Source organism: Nipponia nippon, unplaced genomic scaffold, assembly GCF_047370975.1.
Source record: "Nipponia nippon isolate SJK-2023a ecotype South Korea unplaced genomic scaffold, ASM4737097v1 scaffold_1, whole genome shotgun sequence".
Taxonomy (NCBI): Eukaryota; Metazoa; Chordata; class Aves; order Pelecaniformes; family Threskiornithidae; genus Nipponia; species Nipponia nippon.
In genome coordinates, this window is record NW_028262290.1 from 22,798,457 (window position 1) to 22,817,131 (window position 18,675).

General features: G+C 39.0%; 1 protein-coding gene across 3 annotated transcripts in view; it reads left to right on the plus strand.

Annotated features, from left to right (window-relative positions):
- Positions 1 to 18,675, plus strand: part of UBR5 (ubiquitin protein ligase E3 component n-recognin 5) — a 95,473-nt gene that overhangs the window by 2,480 nt on the left and 74,318 nt on the right. For all 3 annotated transcript variants that reach the window (XM_087748372.1, XM_087748380.1, XM_087748389.1), the window contains exons 2-4: positions 17,357 to 17,401; positions 17,895 to 17,976; positions 18,151 to 18,227. In XM_087748372.1, coding sequence (XP_087604498.1) covers positions 17,357 to 17,401; positions 17,895 to 17,976; positions 18,151 to 18,227 — 204 coding nt within the window. The remainder of the gene's footprint in view (positions 1 to 17,356; positions 17,402 to 17,894; positions 17,977 to 18,150; positions 18,228 to 18,675) is intronic.

Sequence of the window (18,675 nt, forward strand, 5' to 3'; positions counted from 1 at the left end):
TTTTATCACTAGCATTGCTGCTTATTACTGTTCTGTCCATATAGATCAGGATCTAGATAGCTTAATAAATTCTCATATGCATGCTCGTAGAAGTTAGGATCTTGGAATGTCTCATATCTCTATGATGGGTTTTTTTTTTCCCCTCTCACACTTCATAGGCTTTTTTGAGTCTGTGCTGCAGCCAGTGGTCAGTAGCCCAAGTTAGTTTTTTTCTGTCTGCATTCTGAGTGATAATTGCTTTTCAAAATCCATGATTTTGGGACCATAATTCTGCATTGTATGCGTTCGTTTGTAGTGTACGTAGAGCATGATAAATTGTATTGCTTTCAGTAATGGATCCGTGTTCTGCATCTAAGGAATGATCACATTTTAAAATACAGGGATTTATTGGTGCAATCCCTGGGTGTTCAGGATACATGACAGTGTTGAATTTTTATAATAAAGTATTTGATACATTATGCTTAATAATCAACGTAGATGTGTGCAGGGGTTGAAGTGTGTTTGAAAAGCATCCTTCTGAAGTATTGCTCTGCTCTTAAGCAGTCTCCAAAATGTGAGGAAGTAGGTTTTTTCAGTTTGGTTTGGTGCCGTTTGTATCACTCTGTTTTACAGTTTTTATTAGATTCTCTGTGCAATTTGTAATCCCTCTTATTCATGCAGCAACTTGGACAATGGTAAAACACTTTGAAGAAAAAAGGAAAAAGTAACTGTAGAACCACAAATAATTGGGAAGACTCCTGAGCACACCTACTCATCATCCAAAAGTACTTAGTAACTAGTGTTTTTGAATATACTAGTTAATATTGTACCTTGATGGTAGTTATTAGACCTCTCCCAAATAAGTTGAAGCAGTGTTGGCTTGTTCATGGTATTCACTCAGATGTCTGGAAGCTAGTTGCACTGAAGAAAGCTTATAGAGGACAAGGTTATATTTAGTTTTGCAGTTATATTAGGATTCGTTTTTTGAAATGAATAGTAGGCTAAACTTTTTTTTAGGATGAACTCAGGTAATTAAGCTTTTCCCGATAAGTTTATTTAGGAAGATGGGTAACTTGGAATTTTTCCCCCAAGCAATTTGTTCTCTGCAAACTGAATATGAAAAGTCTTAATGGGAGAAAAATTGGGTATGGCCTGCAGTTTGAGAAACAACTCCATAAAGTATTTGGGATGTAAATAATGAATGGCTTTAATCTTTGAGAAAGAGATGCCCAGCTTTAATCTTTGAGAAAGAGATGCCCAGCTTCTGTTGCAGTGGGTGTTAGATACATTTTGTTGATTATCGACCTGTTTCATGTATGTTTCAGGGCTGGAGGCATTGGGCTTTGTGAAGGAAGTTTGACACACAATTTTATACATAAGTCAATCTTAGTAAAGTCGTCTTAGTATATTTCTTAATTTTATGTTGGGTTAGGAAGTGGGTGTAGCCATGACAAATAATCATTTCTTGGCTATTATGAAACCTCACAGGAGCAGTTTAACTTGCTACTCTGTAGAATGGGAAGGGGAGTGAGTCTTTCACCCTATGTGAATGGCTTTCTGTACATGAACTGACCTTCAGGGACAGGATTCGTCTCAAGGCTTTGCCTTTGTTTTTACCTTATACTAAAAAAATTCTTGTCAGCTAAGCCATTTAAGTCCTAGCGTAGGGTAAGATGTCATTTTTTAAGTGGTCATTGATGCAATGTTAATGTGCTTTTTTTCTTGCCTCTTGAAGATGAAACGTAATGAATTTGGTTAAATAGAGGGTATTCTGAATTTAAGAGTGTTAAGAAGTGCTATGTTATAAGTTTTCTCACAGTAAACTCTTTGAAACAAGTAATATGTCCGAGAAAAGTTTGTTCAATGCTTCAGTGAGTATTTGTGTACTGTCAGCTTTGGGGGAAGAAAGGATTATCTTGCTTTTACGTGAGTTTGTTTTTCCTTAATAATATATGAAATTACTTTCTCTGTTATTCAAATATTACTTACTTTAGGCCATGCCTGAGCTGAAAAATTAACTAGAGTATTTTACATTGTTCACATTGTTTACACCCTCTGACAATCAATTTCTGTGGAAAAAATACCTAGCAGGAACATACCTTTTAGTCTGTGCCTGTGTATCTCACAGCTTGTGTACATGAAAACATCATTTCAAGGTAACAGGCAAGTGATCAGTGGATATGTGGGCTGCTACTCTGGCAGATTTTCTTACCCCCGTCTTTGCATTTACCGATGAGCAAATCTGTTAAAAGTCCCAAGCAGATGTTGCTGGAAGGAGCTGGCGCAGGGTGTGGTACCATTCTGTGCAGGGAGCCAGCAGGGACGTGGAGCTGGTGTCCTGGCCCCACGTCTGGGGGAGCCACGCACGGAGAGGGAGAGAGAGCTTCTAATCATGCAAGTGTTTGTTTAGCCCTGAACTCCATCTTCTATGGCCGCAGGCGGGCTGGGAGAGTACCTGTCCTCTTGTGGAGAGGCAGGGCAGCCCGAGCGTGAACTTCCCTGCTGTTACTCACGTGTAATCTGCATCGAGGCTCAAAGTTGGGGGAAAGAAGGGATTGACTGACGTGTTCTTAAATAGAAAACCTGCAAGTTGTGTGCAGATAATACAGTACTTCTTTTAGCTCAAGTGATTTATTTTGGTGCGCTTTAAACCGTTTCCTAATCTACTTTAGCAAAAGTGAAGTTAGCCTGCCTCAAACAGGAATAAATGGTTTAATTACAGGGAAACCATTGCTGATGTGGTACTTTAATTCCCTGAGTTACAGTTGCTTGATGAGACTTTAGTAACAGGAGAAGCATTGACTTTGTTGTTAGGATTAATTTCTTGAAAGCATAACAAAATTTAAATTGGCTTCTTTTAGAAGAGAGTGAGGGAATGTCATGACTATCATGGCATAATTATTATTGTCAGAGTCTTAGTTGGAAACTCTTTTTAAAAATAAAATGTTTTAGCTGGATCAAAAGGTTTGCACCACCGCTGTGGTTATACAGACCATTATAGCATTCATACATTGAGAAGCAGTGCATTAAGATTTGATCTGATTTCAGTATTGTTATTTAAGGATGATAATTTGGGAAGTTAAGCATCAGAACTTACACATAAGCATCATTTCATATCTGGTTGAGTGTGAAAGGTTACTTATACACAGGCCCATAGTCTAGGCCTTTTTGGACTTCGCTCTGCCAGGGTCCTCTTCTGGTTACAATTGTTTGCTGTGCCCCAGACACTGCTTTTTAGAGAGTATGTATGTAATTGTCTGTGAATGTTCTTGCTGAAACTTTCCTGAGATGTTGTAAGTCAAAGTAATTGCTCTCTTCTGAAGGAGGGAGGTTTGTTTTCCCCACTTCTTACCTCGCACCAACTTTAAGTGTCTGATCCCACAGTAAACTGACTTAATTTGCAAAAATGATATAAAGCTAACCCTGGTAAAGTGAAGTAAATACAGTTTTGTGGGTTAGGAAGTTGAACTGGTTTATCTCCTGGCTGGGTGAGCATCAGAGTAGATGGATTAAAAAGGGGGGATTTTGAAAAGTGCTGCGGGAGGGAGAGCTGGGAGTGAAGAACGGGGAAGAGGAAGCAGGGTGAGTTCCTTCCATTTTGAAAGCAGCAAGTTTATTTTGGCTACTGTAATGTGAAACTGTGCTGTGAATGCGATCCGGGCTGAGAGTAGTTGTGACCTGTCACAAGGAATTTAGTAAAATAGTAATTTGGGCACAAATGTTGCCTCTTTTTTCCTTCTCAAATTCTCTATGAGGTTTGAGCATATTTGTTGTTAGACGAATGATAAAATAAGATTAATGGAGTAAGATATTAACAGCCATATTTTAAGGTTGGCAATGCAAGTCAGAGCTGTCAGAAAACAGCTTTTTTTAATTCTAAGAACAGTAAGGTATCAGTCAATAACACTTATGTGCTAATTCTTGGTAAAAGTTAAAATCTATAATCAACAGCATACTTTTAAGGTAATTTTGGTATAGTATGTATTTATTAAATGTTCTAGTTGCCGTGTAGGATACTTTTGTAAAAAGATGTTTGTCAAAAATTTGTAATTAAACCATAAAATAGATGTAAAGGGTATGACATTCTTTTCCTAAACTGTCTAAAGCTTAAGTAGATAACTGTTCAGTACACAATTACATTTACATGAAAAATTGCTTAACACTTGAGAAAAAGAAGCAAGAATGTACCTAAGCCCGGCAAGCTCTGCAGTGTGTTGTAACTGCCTTTTTACAATTATGGCACAGTTAATTGTTCGTGACTTAAATGAAATAGACGGTAGTATGTATTTGAAAATTACATAAAGAAGGAGAAGGGGTTTCAAGGTAGCTTTTATTGTAGTAATTACACTAACAGCAATCTAGGTAGTTAAATTTGCAAGATGCTCCCTGTGAAAGCTGCTGTTTTGTCTTTCCCTGCATCAGCTCAACAGCCACTTATGCAGAAGAAAGCCATATCCAAAAACTACTTGTGCTTTTCAGTTGCACAAACGCTTTTCTTTAAGCTTGAATTCAGTGAAGTCGGCTAAGGATTTGGCTCTTAGTAACAACTTCGCATAGAAGACTGCAGTAGTTGGCATCTGTATATGCCCCAGGGAAAACATGGGGACAAGGCCTAGTTGTAGTAGCTAGAGGATTTTAAATTGGAACGATTAGGAGAAAAAATACTGAAATAAGTGTTCAAATGTAATTGTCAGGGTGCACATGTACTTTGTCCAAAACTGTAAGGCTGTCAGTTTAAATGAGGATGGTCGCAGCACTAGTTAGTCCACTACAGCAGTAATTATACAGGTTTCAGATCTTAATTCTTTGCTCTTCCTGGTATAGAACTATTTTGACAATAGATTCTGTGCTCTACTTTTTAAAGTCTTTCTGTGCTTAAAAAAAGCAGTCAACCAACAGTGCTTCCTTTTCTCTTACCCTTCCCCACTAAGAAGAATTAACTATTTTGTTTCAATGTAAAGAGCTTTTTGTTACATCTGGGAGAGAACATGTACCACCTCACTGATAGAAAGGTATGAAGCTTGCCTATTCTAAACACTTCAAACATACCGTAAAACTGAGCAGAAAGGTGTAAGGTGGGCGCACTGGTCATTACATTTGTGTAAAACTGCCAGTTTGGTTCCAGTTGAGGAGTGACTGTAACTGTTGAATTCGCTATCTTGAAAAATTTTGTCTTCCACTCACAAGTCTCACTGCTGCTGCCAGCACTTGTCAGGGGAATTTCTCATGGTAAATATGCTTCACCCTGTCTTTCAGCAAATCTTAGCTACTGTGCTTTTAAAGCAGTGTGTTTTACAGTACCAGTCCACGTTGGTACAGAAAAGTTTAAAATATTTGTTTCCCACCCTTTTGTAACACCCCAGCATGATTATTTTGTTGCAGTTCTAAAAACGATCTTTAACATAGCATGTTAGAATTGTCTCATTGGCTAGTTTTTGTAATCCCAAGTCTGTTGGTGTTATGCCGTAAGATGTGTCTTAGCGATTTCTCAAATTGTTTACATCCACAATGGAGATGAAATGTGTATTTTCTGTAACTTTGTTTTGGACAGCTTTTCTTGATTAAACTGGTTGCTACCTTTTATCAGAAAAGATGTCCCAAAATAGCTTTGGTCCCTTATGTTTCTGATTTAATTTTACATTATGGTGTTTTATTAAAGAATGCAGAATAAAAAAAACTTTGAAAACATTCACATGATTAGTACTATTTTGGACATTAACTGTGTTGGAACTCCTCACTATCGTTGTTTTATTGCCAGTCTTGAGGTCTGCCAATTTAATTTGTGACAACGGCAGTGTAACTCAACAGATGAAAGCAAGAAGGCTGCTGGAGACTTCAGTAATCTTATGAAATTTGTCTTCAGCAGAAAAAAAACCCCACATTCAGGGGTGTGTGTTTTTTGTTTGTGTGTTTGTTTTGCTTTTTACTCAAAGTAATCAGTATTGTGAACAGTTGGGAATATCTTGAGCAATCTAGGGTGATTACACCCATGCAGCTGTAGTTTTCCTGTTCATTAGAAAATAGCCCAGAAAGAAACTCTGTGCTCTGTATGCAGGGCTTGGTGGTATTACTTTCTGCAGCATGTTTGCCATCATCTCTAGTTAAGCTGGATGCTAATTTTTGTCCTTTTTTTTTTTTTTTTTTACACGTTGTGTAGACGTAGTAGTTGACTAGTTTAAGCCAAGCCTTTGTTAAAACGGCATTTTTAAAATTTGCTTACAGGCTTTCTTTATGCTTCATTCTCTATTCTCCATTAGGTTTCCTCAAACTCTCACCTTTTTTACCTTTGAGATAGATTCTCTCTTTATATACATAGGTAGTTCTGACACAATGAGGTGGCTTTTGATTGGGATCTCTGGATTCTACTAAAAATTGTAATTTCACTATATAGTTTCCAGTGTGGAGTCTGGCATTGACTTAATATGGACAAATGTTTATGCTACAGCACTTTTACCAAAAACTTAACTGGAAAATAAACGCTTACCCATGTGAATGCAGTTGAATGGGAGCTGTAGGCCTTAGTCTGTTGTCATTTGAGGTCATTGGGATTTGCCACTTCCTTCAATAAGTGTGGTATCATTTTAATTTCTCGTTCATCTTGCAAAATTAATTTTCTTAAACATGTCTCTCAGTATTTGTTCTTTCATTTATGGTATGAAGTTTTGCTGTTCTCTGTCCAGCCTGAAAATGATCAGAGCTGCATTTTTTTTCTCTTTCTAGTAAATATCAAGAAGTGTTCTCCTAAAGAGGATTTATGGCTTTTAATCCATTTTATACTGGTTTTCCTTTTAATATAACTGAGTTACCGCTGTCTGACCTTTAATGAAGATCTCTTTCTTAGGTTGTTGTAACTCTTTTCTTCAGCTTTGACCACACTTCGTACATTAGTAACAGCAGTTTTCCTTCTCTCTCTTTTTTCTTTTTCCTTTTTTCTTTTTTTTTTTTTTTTTTAAGGCATTATTTATGCAATTTGCTGACTTTGGCAAAACGTATCTGTCTCTGGAGCAAGGATTTAAAGGTACTTAATAAAACATTCCAATGATACAAATCATAGCATCGTGTCGTGGGGCAGATTGGGTAGGCAGAATGTAATCTGGCTAGGATTGCCCTGCTCGTGACGGGAGGGCGCGGGGGGATCACAGGCTGTTCGCTGGAAGGGCCAAAGCTTTGTTTCTTTCTCTTGTGGTGCAGAATCTGTGTCTGGCAAGATTGTTACCTGAAATAGTATGGCCGTAGGCAAACTGTGAAGCAGGAGGTACACAACGTGCTGCTTCATGAGTTCTTGTAGGGGAACCAAAATACTATTTACGCTGAAGGGAAGCACCTGGAGCTTTGTGGCTTTGGTACAGACAGATGGAAAAGAGAGACTCTGTTTTTCGGCAATGCAAGAAAGTATTGTGATGAGCTGTGCACCTCAAAAGCTGGGGTTTCTCTTGAGTTATTTTGCTTGCAGTGTGCATCTGACAAAGCAATTTGGCTGCTTGTTTTTCTGGCATGGTGCTTGCTCTCTGCTCCCTATGCCAGGTCTCATTCCGTTCCTATCTAAATCAAAGATGCAGTTTCTGAGACGAAGGTTTTGAAGATGTATGTTTGGTAGAAGACAGTACAGTGTGAGGAGGGGAGTCCATGGCATTTAAAAGGTGGTTTTTAACAAGTTTGAAAAAGGGACGTACAGATAATACTGTGATATCAGAGTTTTTGTTGAAGACTTCAAGCCTTGGAATTGGAGGAATTGGCAGGTAAAGGACTGGACATGCTAAATGATCTTTCCCTATTGCTAAAACTGATTCAGCATGTGAATAAGCACACTGGACTTTATTGCAAAGCAATTAGAGTTCAGTGTCTTGTTTGTGCTTTGTTGTTAATAAAATCACTTGTACGAAATATACTGTTGCTTTTCTCCAGCAAAGACACAAAGTATTTAATACCGTGACAGTTCTTTCTTTTTAAAATACTTTTGTAGCATTTAAATGCTCGAATCAAAGGCCGTTTTCCAACATTGCACATAGTGATCGTGGCTTCCAAAAGCTTAGAGCAAGAATGAAAGGGAAAATGGTGGAGAGATGATGATTTGGGTTCCCACTGCAGCCTCAGCTGGGACCAGAACCTGGCTCTCCTGGCTTTGTGCTGGTGTTCTGGTAAAGACACAGCCTCCCTGGTGGCTTGTAATTAACTCTTGAAGGAGCTTTAACAATCTATCACTATGAGACAAAAAAGGTTTTAAGATTTTACAGTGACTGGATTTTTATTTTGAAAGCAATTTTTTTTAGTGGAATCACTACAGCAACACTGACAGTAAAAAACAGGATTTTATTTTCCTTTGTCTAAATGTGGTCTTTTAAGTTTCACTCGTGCTAGTCAAACAAGTGTACAGCTTCCTAGCTACATTTTGGTAGCTAGCATTCATATGTTGCTCAACATAGTAATACTGGCTCGTGTTATCTCATGTGAGTATTTTTCAGGTATCCTTGAAGACAACCATGGGGCTCTAAATTCTCATTATCCACATTTTGCTATTGCGGAAGGATATATTTACTGAAATCATGGATAGCTAAATAGCTTACAACTTTCATTGTTTTAAGATTCAGAACTCGCACCCAACTGAGTTGGTTGATCCAATTGTTTAGCTTTTCGTGGTCTTATGGCTGAAGAAATAGCCTTCTGCTAAGCGTTAAACAGAAATTCTTTGCAGCTACAAGGACTTTGTGTGGTTGAACAGAATCTGGGAACATAGAATGATGATGCCTTCTACACCAGAGAACAGATTTCTGTCTTGTATTGCTCGAATCTGTGACCCATATTTTTGGAAGTCTGCTGTCATAGAATAACGTCAGATTGAGGCTGACTTATTCTCCTGTAGCGTATTTTTCTTTTTTCCACAGAAACACCACTAGGCTTTTCGGCAACCTGTAGCTGTAGATCTACTTTGCTACCAAATCCTCTGGATATTGTGCTAAATAACATATGTAGGTGTGCTGTAACTGCTGTGTGCTCGTCCTGTCAGGATCATGCTGTTTGTGATTTCTTTCTGGTTATATTCAGACTTTCATTACAACTTTTTTTTCAGAAAAGGGGCCATGCTGTGTCATAGCTATTTTAGGATTGGTTGTTTGCTTATTTAAAAAGTGTGATTGACTTTATATTCCTCTCGAGCTAGGTTGTGGCTGCGCTTTGCACTGTGGGTTTTGTTTTTTGTTTTTAATTATTATTCAGAAGGTTATGTTTTCAGTGTCACTTAAATGATAAATCTGAAGAAAGGGTGTAAGTAGATTTTGAACTAGAGAAACCAGTCAGCCAGCCTAGAAATCCATCGTTCATCAGAGGCATCTAGTTCTGGCAAATCTAATGCTGCATTTCACAAGTCCTACAGGTGGCTGTCCCCTGGTCTTGCTGGGGGGGGCGGGGGGGGGTGTTCTGTTCCTGCTAGAGAAACAGAATACTTCCATCTGGATATTTTAGTACCCATGAATATTTTTACTCAATGTCTCAATAATACTTCTTGGACATTTCCCTCACTCCTTGGTGTAACTTTTTTTCTAAGCCACTGCCCTTCCAGGGATTCTGTAGCAAAACATGAGCTCCTAGCTTTTGAATGGCAAAAAATGTCCTTGTTGCCATGCCTCCAAGTCAAAAGTGTGGAGATCACATCCTGAAAGCAAAAAGGCATCAGAATCACAGGATGGCTGAGGTTGGAAGGGACCTCTGGAGGTCATCTGGTCCAAATCCTGTGCTCAAGCAGGGCCATCTAGAGCTGGTTGCCCACGACCATATTCAGATGGCTTTTGAATAACTCCCAAGGATGGAGACTCCACAATCTCAACCTGTGCCAGTGCTCGGTCACCCTCACAATAAAAAAGTGTTTCCTGATATTCAGACAGAACCTCCTGCATTTCAGTGTGTGCCCATTGCCTCTGGTCCTGTCACTGGGCACCACTGGAAGGAGCCTGGCGCTGTCCTCTTTACACCCTCCCTTTAGGTGTTTATATACATTGATAAGATCCCCCCAGAGCCTTCTCTCCCCCAGCCTGAACAGTCCCAGCTCTCTCAGCCTTTCCTCATTTGAGAGCGCTCCAGTCCCTTAGTCATCTTTGTGGCCCTTCGCTGGACTCTGTCCAGTATGTCCATGTCTCTCCTGTACTGGGGAGCCCAGAACTGGACACAGAACTCCAGGTGTGGCCTCACCAGTGCTCAATAAAGGGAAGGGTCGCCTCCCTCAGCCTGCTGGCAATGCTTTGTCTAATGCAGCCCAGGTTACCATTCACCTTCTTTGCCACAAGGCATGCTGGCTCGTGTTCAACCTGGTGTCCACCAGGACTCCCAGGTCCTTTTCTGCAGAGCTGCTTTCCAGCTGGGCAGTCCCCAGCATGTACTGGTGCATGAGGTTGTTCCTCCCCAGGTACAGGGCTTTGTGCTTCCCCTTGTTGAGTGTCATGAGGTTGCTGTGCTCTGGATGGCAGCATGATGCTCTGGCATATCCGCCACTCCTCCCAGTTTGGTGTCGTCAGCAAGCTTGCTGAGGGTGCACTCTGCCCCCTCATCCAAATCGTTAATGAAGATATTGAACAGGACTGGACCTGGTATTGACCCCTGGGGTACACCGCTAGTCACTGGCCTCCAACCAGACTCCGTGCTGCTGATCACCACCTTCTGGGCCCAGCTGTTCAGACAGTTTTCAGTCCACCTCAGTGTCTGCTGATGCATCCATACTTCCTGAGCTTCTCTATGAGGATCTTATGGGAGACAGTGTCAAAAGCCTTACTGAAGTCTAGGTAGACAATATCCACTGCTTTCCCCTCGTTCTCCTATACAGTGATACGAAATCTGCCTTGCTTTCTTAAACCTACAACTGAAATATATGCTTACCCTCTCTGTAGGGCGAAGAAGATGGGCAAGTCATTTTACCTGCCTCTGCAGTGTGTGTTTAATTCTGAATATAGATACTGGTGGGTATCTGTCTTTAACCTTCTGATGTCATTTCCTCTATCGTATCTTTGCTAATTTTTCTTGTCCTGCTTTAACCTTGTTATGGGGTAGCTTGTACTTAACTTTAGATGTAGGTCATTATCTACATCAGCGTTGTTATATCATGAAATAATGGTCTGCTGTAAGGGAATTTACTTTCTGCAATCGTTGTATTACCTGAAGACTTTTCAGTGATATTGCAGAAAACCGTTTTCAAGAGATTAATTTGTTTGATGTTTGCCATATTAGCTTTCTACTATAGCTTACTGATTCAGCACAGTGTGTTACCATTGTTCCAGAGACGACTATTAAACAGTCAGAACTACCTTTATCAACCAAACTGACAGTCTTACAAAATAGAAAATAAAGTTTGGGAGCCATATTCCATAAACCCATGTTGGTTGATACCATGAAACATAAGAATAGCTGTTACAGTCAGACAAGAGGTCCATCTTGTTTTCCTCCTGTGTGTGGCAGTGACCAGTGCTAGATGACAGGAGGAGTGTTAGAATAAGGCAAACATCCAGTGATGCTTTTCCAGCTTCTAAGAATTTGCAGCTCAGGGGTTTCCTGAGCAGTAGGTGTTGATTTAATATGGAACAACTGAATAGTCCTAATTTATATTTCTTGGAATGGGGAGAGAACACAGTGTAAGCCATGGCACACCTGATTACTGACTGAATGGAGCAATGACTTTCTTTGTCATCTTGTTTGTTTCAGTGATCTGTGTATTATAGTATAAACACGTCATCCCACCCCACTGCTGAGTAGTACCGGTTACCTTGGAGGCTGTCATTTTGTACTTTCTCTTGGGATTTTTTTTTTTTTATGTGCATTACTTAATATTTTGTACAGATGATCTTATTGCCTGCTTTTGTGTGGTACTTCAGCTTTTTTTTTTTTTTTTTTTTTTATGGATGCTCCCCCCTTACTACCTGGAATGACTTAATACTTAAAGCACGCTTTAATCTCTCCCTGCCCCCTCGCCCTTTGCTCCTACTCATTGGTGGAAAAGAGGTTTTTCACCTTTATCTCTTTATTTATTCCATTAGGAGAAAGATGTTTGGTACAGGAACTGTGGAAGGCTGCCTCTTTGGAAACTGCTTTCTAACATTTAACATAGCAATCAGGACATGGCAATCAGAGGCGAGATCCTTTTGTATGCTGTATTATGGCATGGAAGATAGCTGGATGTGACTTTACGTCAATGACAGTGTCCAGTGTCGAAGACATCCTGGGATCAGGAAACAAAGATAACATATTTGCTTAAGCTTCTCATTGGTGTCCATTTTCTGCATTTCTGAGACTCTGTTTTCATGACACCGATAGACAGGCACAGGGGTTCATTTCCACGTGGTTCAAGACAGGCAAGTGTGAGTGGGTTTTGATCTGGAGGGTGTGCAGCTCTGCTGGGCTAAAACCTCTTACTCGGCCACATAGCTGCCTCCTTGGGTCTGGCTCACTGTGCTCAGAGCACTTCAGGGCCTCAGCTGAGGGATGGAGATGAAGGTTGCATTTACTTTTTACACGTTGATAGATATGTTACTCTACTGTTTTCCAGTGCTTGAGTTGTTCCCCCCCCCTTGGATATCTGCTTATTGTTAGCCTTCCCTTGGAAAAGCGTTGTTACCAGTTCTTGTGTCCTTCTTTCTGCTCTGGTGTGAAAGTCTCATAAGTTTGTTGGCTTACAGACTTCATTGACATATTAAGTTGTCTTAAAGAGGCCCGATCACTTAGAAAAATCTACCAGTGCTAAATTAGTTTTATTTTTAATTTCCCTATGCAAAGTTATCCATCATACCAAGCTGGTTATTTTTTAAATGTATCTTTCCTTTTCCTCCTCTGCAGCTCTTACCATCATCACCATGTGGTGCTGAAGCAAGGAAAGCTCTTGTGGTGGGGCCCCTGCCTGATATTTTAAAGTGTACAAATAACTTTTTAAGGCTATAAAGGAGCATCTTCAGGAAAAATCCAAGAGAAACTTCTGAATATTGTGTGTGGGACTCTGTAGTGTTACTTGCTGAGTACAGAAAGACTTCCTTCCTTCTGGAGACATGCAGCATGTGAACTTTTTTACATCTCTGAGGTTAAATCCTTTGTTTGGATTGCTTAACTTCAGTGATTTTTACTGTGTGTTCTTTAAAGACCTAGCTGACATTTAAAAATTTAGTCTAAAGTTGCAGAGAAAAATGAAAAATAGCTTGCTTTATATCGTTACAGAAATTTATCTCCGAGATGGCAGAAACTGTTTTAATACCTATAAATAAATGTGCTAGATGTACTGCTATTTGACCAAAGCTGCAAAATGTCAGATTAGATATTAGCACCTGTAAATATTGTTTCTGTTCAACAGCAAGTAAGTTTTTGAGGGGAAAATTATGTAAATCCTGCTACATGAGATTCCTATTTACAGTACACCGGGCTTTTCATGTTACTTGCCTGCTTGAGACAGTCTTGCAGATGTTCACTGAGTGTAGATGATGTAGGTGTGGGTTTTTTTTTTTCTTTATATTTGTAACTGTTAGTTTCCTAACACATGAGGAGAGGGATGAGTGTACATTCATTGAACTATTCTAAAACCTTATAGCAGTAAGAAAGTTCTGCTCATGTCTTCGGTTTGTTTGTTGGTCTGTGAGCTGTTGCTGGTGTGATGGAAACACTTGAGAAGGATGAATATTCCTGCAGGATGACTGGCAAGGTAGGACTGCTGCTGCCGGACTGCTGCAGGGAACTGAGCATGGTGAACAAGTGTTATAGAAGTCTACAGTGTCTTTAAAAAAAAAAAAATTCTTGGGACAGCCTACTTTAAAACAAGATTTTTATTCTTACAAATTGTGTAAAAGTGCAAATTGTAAACCAGAATTTTCCACTTGTTTAAATAGGGTAAAATTACTTTAAAATGTACCAAAGTCCATTTTTTCTGTAAAATACTTAGTATTTTGAAATAGAATTTCTTTGTAGCTCTCTTGCATTCTTGAGCCTAACTTGGTTTTGTAAAGCAAGATGTGGTGGAAGGATGGGCTTTCAGATAAACTTCTCTGGAAATAGAAATGTACTTTGAGAGAAGTAATATCTTGTGATGAATAACAGCGTCACTTGTGAAGTCTGAGCTCCTGTAGTCCCGACGTGGAGCCTCTTTGGTTGCTAGTGTGAGCATAGGTCCCTTCCATTCTGATCACTCTGGAGAGGCTAGGAATTGTAGCTGCAAAACTTAAAATGGAAGCAGTCCTTACTTGGCTTGGACAAACTGACCTTCTGTTTTCCTCACAACTGTTTTTGGATGAATTTTGATAGGGATATTTAAAGAATGTATGTCTTAACACAGGAGCCATCATCAATAAACATTTTGTCTAAAAGTGTGGCAAGCTAGTGTATTTCCCCAAAAATCTGTTTGTGAGCAAAATACATGTTGCTTCTAACTTTGTCCTTTGAAATAGTTTAATTGCCTTTAATGAGAATTTTTCAAAGCTTAGCCTTTCCAGGCGTTCATATCGGAGGTTCGTTTTATCACAGAAAGGTCTCGGAGGAAGTGTTGACCTTCCTTAATGTGAGAATTGATTAAATCATCTCTGCCTCTACCTCTTCCTCCAGTGCAACATCAGTTGAAATTATTGAACGGTATTGCTACAATTAACCTGATCTTAAATAAACATTTCGTATTTTTCCTTCAGAGGGTTGGTAGTACAATACCATGCAACTGTGCAAGTAGGAAGGCTTAGATTGCTGCAGGAAATGTTTTTGTGAAATTATTTAGAGTTTTTATTTGCACAAACATGTTCTCCATACAGAATATACAAACACATCTTTCTGCTTTACTCTTGTTTTTCTGCTGGTTTAGTTTTGTAGCTGGCATTGACGTGAATGCTGGTGGCAGCACAAGGAGGGGGGAGGACTGGGGGTGAAACCAGCAGCCCAGCAGGGACGCAGCACTGGGGAGCTCCTCCTTTTTCACTGGGTGCTGTTCTGCATCAAATTCGATGGAGCCTCATGGATCTCTCAGCTTATTAGGCAGTACTCGGTAATTTTGCTGTTATAGCAGTAGCATACGAGATGGTTGGGGGGTGAGATAGTTTTTACTTTTTAAAATTTCCGCTTTTTTCTTTGCTTTCTGTAGGAGAGTTTAGTACTTTCAGCATTGTCACTTATCTTCTCTGCTCCATCCCCTTAAATGTTGACAGCAGCCTCTTTTCAATAACATCAAATCTCTTTTGACCTATGCTTGTTGCAGATAGACCTAATCTCTTGGTGTTACTAACAGATTGAGTATGCAAGTCTTAGCTTTCTGTGCATATTTCTTCCCTATCACTTCTTTTTTTTTCTTTTTTTTAAAGTAAAAAAGGATTATGATTTTTTTTACAAACTGAAAAATGTCTCTTTCTTTGGTAGTGCTCAGGTTTTGTGACATGAAGCTCAGATAAGGAAGCTTTAAACATTGCTCATAGGCTAGTCTAGTAACCATCTCCAATAAAGCTCTGCTTTATTTGCTGTCAGCTTTTCGTGTAGGCAGTGCAATGAACTTAAAGGTAGGTTTTCCTATTCTATAATTATAACTCATGCTTGCCAAGAGGAGAAATGTTAATGGAAAACTGCTTAAGATTCCTGTGGGAAACTGTTAGGCGATATACTTAAGACATGAAACTTCAGGGATGTTTAACTTGTCGTATATTATGCAGCAGATCCCTGCTTGCTTTATAAAACCGTACGGTAAGCTGCGGAATGTGTGCCGTTCATTCTTGGGGTTCATTCCACGTTCTCCCACAGTAGTTCGCTCTTGTGGGGTACCTTTCACGCAGATTGCGTGTGAAGTTTGTGTTCTCTCTTTCCCTTTTGTGGGTTGCCTTCACAGAATCTTACCGTATCTGTGTATGTACTCTTGGCCCGGGTGAAGTAGTTGTGGTTGGAAATTGGGAGTGTGAACTTGCCTACTTACAAACCAGCAGCTTGGCTTGGATAGCAAAAGGCGATTCTAAGCACGTTCACTTCCTTCCTGCTGTCCTTTCACTGTTGTCCTTTCTTGTGCTTGAAAGTTATTTCTATCGGTATAAATTATCTTGTTTCTCAAAGAGACGTATATCTTTTTTTTCCTTTTTTCCCTCAGGACAAGTGCTTTAGAGTTAAACACTGTTGATAATGTTGAGACTTGGCTGTTTGGACCTCTAATCTGTATTCTTTCTCATGCTCAGGGTTTGCAAGTAACTGAAGTCTATTGTCCATAGCAGTCTGTGTGTAGAACCTGAAGTGAAGCAAGTAAAAAGAAAGGGTTTAAAGACGTGGATTCACACAGAGGAAAACAGGGCTGGTGTGCATGTCTTTTTGTTAGGTTTAGAAAGGTGTTGCCGATTAAGAAGGAGATTTGTGGAATGCTAGGATGAGCTTGGTACCAAAGTTGGGATTTTTTTTTTCTTAATAAGGAAGACCTTGCATTATGTTTACAGGATTCATCTCAGTTTTATATCTTAATATAATGTCAATATTCTAACTCAATTGGAAACTATTTAGGGGCTTTTTCAGATTGCTTGTCATCTTTGGGAAGAAAGGAGCCCAAGTTTTACCCGAAACTGCCTACCTGATGTTACGAAAGTATCTTTGCTGGTTGGAGAAGATCTTTTCTAAGTGGATTAGAAATTACCTTAGAAAATACTGTGTTGGTTTCTACTTTTGGACACCATATGCTCTAAGCAGGAGTGGTCTGTGGGTTGGCCTCTTTTTGGGTTCTGATCTTCCATTTGGTGAGGTGCCATGAAAGTGAAATGGAAGTACTTTTGGAAACATTCTTTCCCTTTACTAAAAGGTGATGTTTTACATAACTCTCTATATAGTGAATTTTCTCTGGATTGTTTCTTCTATTAGTCAAAGTTTGTTGCTTGTCCCTTTTGGCGCTGGCTTTTGTGCATCTGTTTTCCTGTCTTTTCTGTTTTGGGGAACTTACTGTCATATTTTTGGCTCTGACGTGCCACATGTTTGGATTTCCTAGAAAATGATAATCCCGTCTGCTCTGGGAGACTGTATTCAAGTTTATACAAGGAAACACAAGAATATCTACAGTTAATGCTCATTGCTTCATCTGCTTATCGTGTATGTGAAGTTGTAAATGGTGGTAACAAGGCAGGGGTAGTGCTTTTTGACAGTGACTTGCAAAACACACGGAAATGCAAGAAAACATGGGGTTTGGGGGAAGATAGTAGGTGGAAGGGTAAAACTCTAAAGCAAAAAAACTCCAATACAAAAACCTCATTTGAAGCTGAACACCATCCAGTTCTCATACAGACTCCCAACACCAAGTAGTATTTATATCAAGCTTCATTAAATGTGGTGGTAAGTTGTTCCTATAATGTCATAAATATGCTGCTTAAGTGGATGTTGTGTACTGTGGAGGATGTCTTTCAAACAACAGCTTCATTTCTTTCTGTTTCAGATTAAGGGAAGTTTCAGAGAAGCTGAACAAATATAATTTAAACAGGTAAGGCCTATCACATGCTGCTGCTAATCATTTAGGAAAGTACAATTTTTCCAACAGCAACAAGAAGCAAATGATTGTACTGTAGAAAGCCTCCATAATAAAAAGAAAATAACAATGAAGTTCAGAAATGCTTCAGATAACACAGTTCTTATATTAGGAAGAAAATGTTAGGTTTTCAGTTACGATAAGTTACATTATTAAATACCCTCCTTATTAAATGACTCCTTAATTTGAAGTATAACCCCTGTTGTTTATTGCTCATCAAATTAACTGAAAACTCTGTTACCTTTTAAGGTTTTGTTCTGCATTTTCTGTGCTTAATGACCAAAAATATATCATAGTTGCTTCAACTAGTGCACATTTAGTCATTCTTGAATGTTTTTATATTGGTAACCGTCACTGCACATTGTTCCTTCCATATACCACTTGTTTTTTATTTTTTTCAGACTTTAGAAGTTTAAAAATGTTATACATGCTCACTTTTTGTTTTCAGCCACCCCCCTTTGAATGTATTGGAACAGGCCACTATTAAACAGTGTGTGGTGGGACCAAATCATGCTGCATTTCTTCTTGAGGTAAATTACTTAAATCTGCTCAGATAACAAACTTGAAACCATACAGTTAAAATTAATTCTTCTAACATCAAATTGGTCAACATTCTTAAGTAACTAAAGACTTGTTTGTGTTGTTCTCTGTAACTTGTCTTACATTTCAATTTTAGACACTTGGTTTTCTTGTTTTAAATATAGGATGGTAGAGTCTGCAGGATTGGTTTTTCAGTTCAACCAGACAGATTGGAATTGGGTAAACCTGATAATAATGATGGGTAAGAAACACTTTTCTTCATATTAAATCATTCTTTTGAACTGGATAAGCAGCTTGGCTGCTTTTTTGGTTTTATTTTCGTTTGTTTGTTTTTAAACTAGATTGCCTTTGGAATGGGTACTTTGAGTAGATACATAATGGTTATGGTGATGCAGCCAAATAGCCTAGCTTGACAAACTGGTGTAGGAATAATTAGTAGATGTGATTCTAAAAGAAGTGAGACAGGATTTCTTTAACTTCAAGAAACAAACCCCTCCAAAAATAATCCTTATGAAGGAAACTGTGTTAAATTGTTAAGCCTCATGTAGAATTCACTCTGAAAGTGGTCCCATCTGGAGAGTCTCACTTTCTAGACCTGTTGTCTTCAATCCAGGTAAGTCCCCCTTAATAGGACTATTTAATGGTTCATATTTGAATGTAAACCACTTCTTAATATAGAAGTAGCATAC